At 43.0% G+C, this 9259-nt stretch overlaps 1 protein-coding gene across 2 annotated transcripts in view; it reads left to right on the forward strand.

Moving 5' to 3' along the window:
* The window catches only part of POLA1 (DNA polymerase alpha 1, catalytic subunit), a 289248-nt gene extending 281369 nt beyond the window's left edge, over window positions 1–7879 (forward strand). For both annotated transcript variants that reach the window (XM_012784581.3, XM_075999456.1), the window contains exon 37: window positions 5668–7879. In XM_012784581.3, the coding sequence (XP_012640035.2) occupies window positions 5668–5813 (146 nt within the window). In that variant the 3' untranslated portion in view covers window positions 5814–7879. The remainder of the gene's footprint in view (window positions 1–5667) is intronic.
* The last annotated feature ends 1380 nt before the right edge of the window (window positions 7880–9259 follow it).

Here is a 9259-nt window from a genome sequence, read left to right on the forward strand (position 1 = left end):
TGTATCCAGACCAGAGTTCTGATAGTTAAGGTGTACAATACTCTTGTATGCCACAATGATGGCTGTTTTTAAACATTAAGGTAGTTTTAAAAAATTGCAATAAAGTCATTGTAATTCATAGAACATTCTGTAATACAGAGATACGTGTAAAATACAATCTGTGTACCTGATTGCAGGTAACAGAGTTAAATGTGCCAGCAATTTCAAACACAGTTTGATATTTCCTATAATAAAATATAATGCAAAAAATTAAATATCCAATATCAATGGATTCTAAATGGTTTTGATATTTCTTTTTGTCCTTTCCCATGAAGAGTAATTTATTTCCCTTTTTAAAGTGTGGGCAGAATGATTACTAGCGCACTGTAATGTAATTGTGTTGCATTGATAAAATAAAAATTGTCCTTTATCTGTGTCCTGATAATGTTCAATTTACAGGCTGGCTTCTCTGCCACCTCTTCAGTGCTTTGAGTATTCCAGTTCTCCTCCCTTCCTGCTCTGAGAGCGCACAGAACTGTTTGAAATCCACTGGTACAATTGTCAAATCAATTATTCATTCTCTGCAATTATGCTCGCACAAAGAACATTTTGCTGGTCTGAATGATGATTAAATTAACAGCTATTCCAGCTGCCTGATAACATCTAATAGAATATTCATAAGCCCAAAATGGAATGAATTATCTCCATTAACTTCATCATGCTCACTTAATTACATGCTTGTTATTGTATTTACACCTTGTTAGATACCGCTGAAGCTGATCCAGTGGCTGGCCGGGAATTGGAAGCGTCTGTCATGGGGCAGTTGGAGCGCGTTTTGTAGGAAATGCTATTTATTTTAAATGCTCCACCTGCTGGGAGCCGAGGTTAGTCAGCAGCACTGAGATGAATTGGGAAACGGGGTGTAAAAAGAAATAATGTGCTTCTGACAGGCTCCGTGGCTTTTAAGTTGCTCTCATTCAGCCACTTCACAAAAAATTATTTTATTCCATCTCTCAGTGATGATGACATGATTGCTTTTGGGTAATCATTTACCATTCTGATTTTATTTTTTGAAGTAAATTGTCTGAAGTAATAGGTTCTTGGAATTACAGCGTGCCTTGCTTTTTTCTTAGAACTTTATTTAAGCTTGTCTTCCAGCATTTAACCCGAGTCCCCTCTTTCGTTTGATCTTCTAACTTTATTTATACAACAGTGCTTAATGATCCTGCACAATGTGTTTTTTCCCTCTCCGCACCCCCCCCCCAAAAAATTTTCTGTCCAGTATGGTTGACAGTACTTTTTATAACCTCAGCAAGGGGGCTGCATGGGCAATTTTCTTCCGACATGACAAATACAAACACCCAAAACCCAACCCTGATAGAATCACTTCATCCAGTTGAAAGGAAATTTTTGATCTCTTTCAAGGTGACTCTTTCTCCACTGAAACATGGTAAGGGGCATGACTCTCACCTTCTATTTTTCACTGTAGAAGTAGCATTCTTTACATTGCCTCACCCCATCTCCTCCCCCCTCGCATCACCCTCTGCTCTTTCCCAAACTTCCAGTGACCAGCCTTCCTGGCAGTTGGGCCCTGCAGCACCTCCATTTGCTTCAAGTGTGAAGGGTCATTGTTCACCACCACCAGGCTGCAGCAAGCCTGTGTTTATTGCATATGAACCAGACCAGTGGTGGAGAGAATTATAATCACACTTCTAAATACTTGTCAGATCAGCCTAGTAGAGCACTTGAGCTAAAACCATGGATATTTTATTCTGCTTGAAGGCTGTATTTTGGTATCAACAAAAAAGAAGGGAAAAAAAAGAAAACTGAAGATAATTATTTATAAGTAGCAATGGAACTGGATAGTAGACTAACAGAGAGACTCTTCAGCCCTCAGAAATAGCTTAGCATCTAAGATGTGATTTAATGGACAAGAATGGTCCTCTAGGCATTGGCTAGTCGATAAACATATTACACTCCGTGTGTGCCTGGCACCGTGCCTTGTGAATGTTTTGTCTAAATAAGAATTGGCTCAGAAATGATATCTTTTTATGTCTTATTTTGATCGAGAAGTGTTTATAGACTTGTCATTTGGTTTGGGGCCCTAAATGTCTTTGTCTTTGAAATATGGATGTCACTTGAAATCTTTCAGATGCTGCGCATAGCCCAAGACTCAGTTATGGATTGATACTCAGGAGAATGGCAGTCAGCCCAGAGGCTCCAACAGCTCTCTATAGGTTGGATGGCTCTGCATTAGAGAGTGTAGAGGGGCGCAGTTTTCTTTGAAAATTCCTAAAGCTTCCTGCATTCCACCCCTTACTGCAAAGCTCACTTCGCATTGAGGGAGGGAGGCTATGGATTGGAAAAGGTGGGAGAGCTGAGAACTGTATGGTGGGAAGCCATGCAATTAAAAAACTGACTGAAATTATTACCTGATTTCATAATTGACAGAATATTTAATTCAGATATAGTAAATTGACACACCTCTACACAGAGACAATTATGACTGACTGTATAACACCTGACAGAATCAATTATAACTGACTGTTGTTTGATACCTTTGCACGGAAATAAATGAAACAGACATTCAGAACAGAGACGGCTGCTGCCTGTGTGCCTAAGCCTGCCTTAATTAAAATAAAATAACCAGTAGGCGATGTTAAAATGTCTTTGCCTCGTGGTTTCTAGTTCAGTGTGTTTCTTTAAGACCAAAAAGCATTTTATAAAGAGAAAAGATGAAAAGAGATTTTCAGTTTATTGGCATGGAACTAACATATGTGAAGTAGAGATAGTTTTCTTACATGGAAGAATATTCCTTTTTTTTTTTAACAGTGCTAGCATTTTTTTATCAGTTGACTCTTAAATAAAATATTTAAGACAAGTTCAACCTGCAAATGATAATCTAGTTCATTCCATGTAGAAAATATTATAACTTGCACGATTTTCAGGTTTTAGAGTCTGATCAGTAGAAACCAACTTTTAAATTAGTGGTTCATTTTATTGTATGATAAAATATTTTGTGAATTATCTAGGCTAACTTTTCATTGTTTTCATAGGGGTTTGGGACAGAATATTTTTAGTAATTAGTACATAACCATAAGGAATCAGAGCATGCAGAAAGGACCAGAGTAAATAAATAAGCTTTGGATACATGGTCCTCTAATGTTATTGACAGGAAAAGTAAGAAAAGATTGGTTTTGCTGCTGGTGTATTAAGATGAGTGATTTCTGGGTGAAAATCTGGAAATTTTTCAAGACATTAGAGTCTGTTTCGCTGATGTACTTTTGTGTAGGAAGAGCATTTCCTTCCCTATCTTGATGCAGTTTGGATGTGTCATGCCAGTGGCATCTCTGTGGACAAGGACAGGATGGCTGTGGATCTTCTCTCCCTCTTGCCTAATGACCTGTTAGAATCTTATAACAGTCGTTGCCCTCAGGTGCCTGGCCTGCAGCTCCTGTGGCCATGGCATCTTTATCAGTAGACTCCCCAAACCAGAGCAGGGAAAGGAATGGGGCTTTTATTGGCCACATTAACTGGCTTCCACCATTTAACACCTGTATTTTCCCTTGAGTTCTAAAGCGGTAGGTGTAGTATTGACAGAAACAGGGTAACAGTTTAATGTGAGGCCCAATATGGGTGGCCCAGGTGCCTAAAGGGGGGATGAGAAAAACCATGAAGAAGGGGTGACTCCTTCCCCCTCCCCCACTCCTCCCCCCAATGCAGCCTGTGACAGCTTGTCCAGTTCTGTTTCTGAGAAGCCCTTCCATATGTTATTGATTAAATTCTCATTGGGGAAGCAAGTGGGAGCTTTTATCTGCATCTCTAACTGGCAGGGAACGGAGCCTTGGCTGTATTGACTGGCTATGGGATATGCTGGCGGTCACAGTTGTCTTTTACGAAGAAGAGCACCGAGTGACGCTGGTTGTCATTCTAACTCTGCTGTGTGGCAGCGTAAATAGTCCCCTTTCTAACCAACCTGGTGGGAAAAGTCAATATCCCATCAGCAGAGGAGGTAAACACATCAGGAGCTATGTCCTCTCTCTTCCTCCCCTGCTCTGTATTACCGCAGCTCTTTAAATGTGCTCTCCCCAGTCATCAGATGCATTTGTGTCATTCACATGCACGGGGTTGCTGGCCTGTGGCTCTGGCCTGCCGGGAGGCAGCCTACGCTGGTTGGGGCCATTGTTGTATATTCCCGGACTCTGATAATTAGAACTTTCAAATTGTCTTTCTATAGTCAGTTCAGTTAACGATGGGGGTGGGGGGCTTCTGTCCTCTCTTTTTCCACCCACTTTGGGCATTTAAATCCTCCACAAAAGTTGTTTTTTGAAAGGCAATTGATGTAATTCAGAAAAGGTTGTAGAGAACAAATGTGAATGTGTAGCTAAGGAACAAAAATCTTGAGACAGAGTTTCCGTCTTCCAGGTGTTTTGTGGACTTGCGTGTTGTTTTGCTGTTTCAGCGAGGCTTTGCTTTCTGTGCGTGCGGTGCTCTGCCTTCGTGTTTCTGAGCAGCCTCGTTCCTCCCCGGCACCTTGGCGCGGGCTGGCATCTGTGGGGCCCTCGCCTCAGGAACCACCAGTTTCTGGGGCCTGCCCATCTCTATCTGAAAGCAGTGATTGGGGGGAGGGTGCAGAAGTGAGCCTCTCCTCATGGGTGGGCTGGGGGTTCTGGCTCCCTGAATTTGAATGTCTACATCCCTGATTTATCTGCTGTGTGACCTTGGGCAAGTGACTTACCCTCTCAGTTTCCTCCACTATAAAATGGGGACAAAAAAATATTGGCCTCTCCAAACACCTTACATGGTTCCCAAGCAGGTTTGAACATAGACAGTGTCATCTTAACCATCCTGGGCAGTTGATTCCCCCAAGATCACCCTCTTTCTCCAAAAGATCAGGCCTGAGCATCACAACTCTACTGTTCCTTTAAAAGAATAAAAGCATAGAAGTAGCAGGAGCAGGCTCTGGGGAGGGAAAGGAAGGATCTTTTCTCTGGCTGGTAGCACCCTCCTCAGAACAGGAAGGCCAGGGATGAATGGGTTGAAGGAGCAGGAGGCAGGGGCGTTGCATACCCTGAGTTCACACAGTGTGGACAAAGAAGAAAAAAGAAATCTCAGCAATGCAAAAGTGTTCTCTGGGCAGCTTACCCCTCACCTCTTTCAGCAGAGGGAGGTTTTGTTTAGCAGAGGGATGCAGACAGGAGGGGCTAGAAGAAGCTGACTAGGTCCAGTTGATGTGGGGAGTTTGGGCTGGGAGGCACTAGGGGCCATACCTTCCTTTGAGACAAGGTATTTCCTGCCACATCCAGAGTTCGCGTGCAGTTGCACACACGTGCTCGACAGCGCTGTGCAAGTGGTGCCTGCAAGTGGAGCTCACCTTGTCTGCCGCACATGGGTGCGCACCTGCAGTTTGCATCATCAGGAGAGGGTGTCCCAGTCGCCCAGTGTGCTGAGTCAGCTAGGCGCTGAGAAGTGGTGGGCAGGCAGGGAAAGGAAGAAATGCTTGCACAGAGGATTCGGGGAGCAGGGGCTACATTGGACTGGTCCCAGGGGTAGACCAAAGAGGACATCTGAGATGTGGAGCTATTACCAGAACCCGCACCCCCTTCTCTAGTGCCTAATGAATACTAAATGGTCCTTAAATAAGCTATCTCTGAGACTTCTAATCGTTTGATTTTTACTTCTTTTTAGATAAACTGAAGAAGCAATTTCTTACCCCCCAAGTTCTTCAGGACTATAAAAAACTCAAGAACACAGCAGAGCAGTTCTTGTCCCGAAGTGGCTACTCCGAAGTGAACCTCAGCAAACTCTTCGCTGGTTGTGCTGTGAAGTCCTAAGGGAATCCCAGGAGCGAACAAGGAGGGGGTAGTTGAAAAATCCCAGCTTCCTCTTCGCCTCCCCTCCGGCCCTAATTGCTTCTCCAGCCTCTGCTTTTCCCTTTGGGACTTGTCTCACGTTTGTGTGAATGTGGACCTGGAGGGGTGATTGTAAAAATATTTAATCTACTAAGCAGCAGAGAAAACCCCAACAGCCTTCATATTAAGATATACCCCCACTTTGAAACACAACCCCAGAGCTCTTCCTCAAGCACCTGAAGACTTTGAATACTGGGGCCTGGGTTTCTGGGGGAGGGAAATTGCTACTTTGATTGAGAGTAGCTGGAATGTAAGTGACCCCAGGCTTTGCCCCAGGGCCTTTAGCTGAGGTGCCCCCAGAAAGAGAGCCTGGCTGAAGCCTAACATTTTGCCTTTTCACACGCCAATTAAACCCAGTCGAAATCTAAATGCTTCCCCAGCCTCTTGCTCCAGGAGTGGCTGTCCTTTTCAGTCTTGTCTTTTATATAAGTAGCTGAGAGGGGAGATTTAGAAGCCTTGCACTCACTAAATAGATTAAACAGAGCGAGCTTGTTTATTGAATTGCTCCAAAGTCCAACAGACACATACTGAGCAGGTGTTTTATACTCACATTCCCTTTTTTTCCCTTCAATAGAAAGTGCAGGTAAAGGTTTATGTGACAGGAAAGCATGTTTAAAATAATTTTGTATCCTAAGATTTCATTAAAAATTCATAAAGGTTGGGGCAAGGATCACTGTGTTGTATTCAGACAAATGGTGGGGGGGTTAATTGGCCCTGGTGCTTGCTATTTTTCCTCATTTCTACAGAATGGTGCCCTCTTTGCCAGCAGCAAAATGTCTTTCAATATGGCAGTCTTTCCTTTCTTACATTATTGGTAAGATTATGCTAACGAAATGTTTCCCCTTGTATAATTATGCTATGGTTTTCACAAATGTTTACCTATGTGTTTTTATAAAAGAAAAATATGTTCTGTCTTTAATAAAGTTTTCTAAAGGGACAGCAGTTGCGGTGAATCCTTATCAGGTACAAAAAGTTGACCAGAGGGGCAGCAAGGAGCAAAATATGACTAAAGTGGGCACAGTGGCTCATGCGTGTAGTCCCAGCTACTCAGGAGGCTGAGGCAGTAGGATCACTTGAGCCTAGAAGTTCAAGTCCAGCCTGGGCAACATAGCAAGACCCTGTCTCTTTAGAAAAAATACATATATGATTACAAGCCATCACCTTCCCAGACCTCAGCCCAGTTTTCTTTCATAACCACCCCAATCTATCGATCGATTGGAACCCAGCTCAGGGTTTCTTGGCACATGTTTGGCCGAATGTTCTGAGATGCATTTAGGAGAATTTCTGTGGACTTTGGGTCCTTTAAGAGATGAAGTATGGTTGCTCATATGCTTTGCTGACTTGGGCAGCCAAAGAGAGCAAAGCCAAGAAATTGGCGGTGTCTCTTTTTGAAGAACAAGGCCAATGGCTCTTAGGAGAAAGGTCTCCCAGAAGCAAGTCCCGTAGCCTTGCTTTTTCTTCTCTTTTCCCTCCTTCACCTCTCCCTTCAAGATCTCACCCCTCTCCTCTTTTCCCCTCATCCTCTTACATTCAGGTTCTAAGTAGAAACACTATGGGTTTAGAGCCGTGTCAGTTAACTAACCTGGTTAACTAACTTCAAGCTCTGTAGCCCGTCACAAGTTGGGACGCCCAAGTTGCTTCAGGAGACTAAGGGATTAATGTGGTTTTATTGTTCCTCTGGTCAACTCTTTTGATAATTGCTATTATCATATAAACTTATAGAGATGGTTCTCTAATGTGTGCTTCCAGAACCCAATCCCCAACTTTGCTTTCTGAAGAGAAGGTACGTTTTCCTTGATTTCTGGGAGCTGGGATTATATTAAATATAAATAGTTATCCTGAACTTGGTCATCAAGAAACTCCAGAAGGCTTCTCACTGGATTGTTTGTCTCTACCTCTAATTGTCATCCCTGTGAGGAGAGGGACCATTTCTATAGAATGTCAGATGTTTCTAAGTACAGTCCCTGAATAAAGCTAATGCAACAGTTGATGTTTTCTTATTTCAATCTGTTATAACTCCAGGCACCTATGGATTCCAGAATTGTATGGAAAGGTGAAACTACTACTTTGATTAAGAATTCCAGTGGATCTCTGTTGGAAGATTGGATACTCACTTTTCTCTGAGAATATTTTCTACTCTTTGATTTGTGTTGGTTAATGGCACATTGGGCAGAACTGGCATGGAAATGCCACCCACTTCTCTGTAAGAGGAGAACCTACCCATATGTCTACATGGGCTCTCTGGCAGGGATCTTAAGCTCAAACTCTAAAAGTGAATGGATGAAGCAAGCCGAGTTCACACTAGAGAGTGGCAGGGACTATGGCAAACTAGAGTGGGCAGGTCCTGTCCAAAGGGAGCAGCAGCTATTCAGTGATGCTGGGAGGGACAGTGCCAGTGTAGCCACATGATCTAGTTTTCAAGAGAAGCCAGGAATCCAAATAGTCAATAAAGTTTCTCAATTTCTAAACTCTAGCAACTAATTTTCTTTCTTTTCTTCTTTTTTTTTATTTTTTAGAATTTTTTTTTTTTTTTCTGAGACAGGGTCCCTTTCTCTCACCCAAGTAGAGTGCAGTGGAGTACAGTGGCATGATCATAGCTCACTGTAACCTGAAACTCCTGGGCTCAAGGGATCCTCCTGCCTCAGCCTCCTGAGTAGCTGGGACTACAGGCATGAGCCACCATGCCCGGCTAATTTTTCTATTTTTGGTACAGATAGTATCTTACTCTTGCTCAGGCTGGTCTCAAACTCCTGAGTTCAAGTGATTCTCCTGCCTCGGCCTCCCAGAGTGCTAGGATTACAGGCATGAGCTTCCACACTTGGCCTAATTTTTTTAAATAAAATTTTAAACACTATGTGAGCCAGGCTACACCTCTGGGCTAAAGTTTATCCAGGCCAGTGGGGAAATGGCACCCTACAAAACCTGGCTCTTCTCAGAGCCCTATGCCTCTGAAAAAGGGTACCTTTTCTGTTTAGGATCTAGAATCTGATCCTTGCACACAGGCTTATCTTGGACATAATTTGCTTACTCTCAACTCTCCTTCATGTAAAGGTGGATAGAGGAGGCCAGAAGTTGAAAATCCTAAAAAGACCATGCTTGATAAGGTTTTAATTTGGCTAGAAAACAGATGGAGTTAATCGCATGACTGTGGCCCAGGATGTGGGGACTAATCAAAGTTCTCAGACTGGAGTTTGGGAGATGTTGAAAGGGAATTAATAATTCACTGCCCCTCTCCACCACCCCTTTCTCCAGCCCTGCCACCTCTTGCCTCCAACACACACACATACAGACCTTGACATACATTTTAAGCATCATTTAAAATGAGTTTGTCAGAAGATACAAGGATAAAGAAACTCCAAAAACAGATT

Source organism: Microcebus murinus, chromosome X, assembly GCF_040939455.1.
Source record: "Microcebus murinus isolate Inina chromosome X, M.murinus_Inina_mat1.0, whole genome shotgun sequence".
Taxonomy (NCBI): domain Eukaryota; kingdom Metazoa; phylum Chordata; class Mammalia; order Primates; family Cheirogaleidae; genus Microcebus; species Microcebus murinus.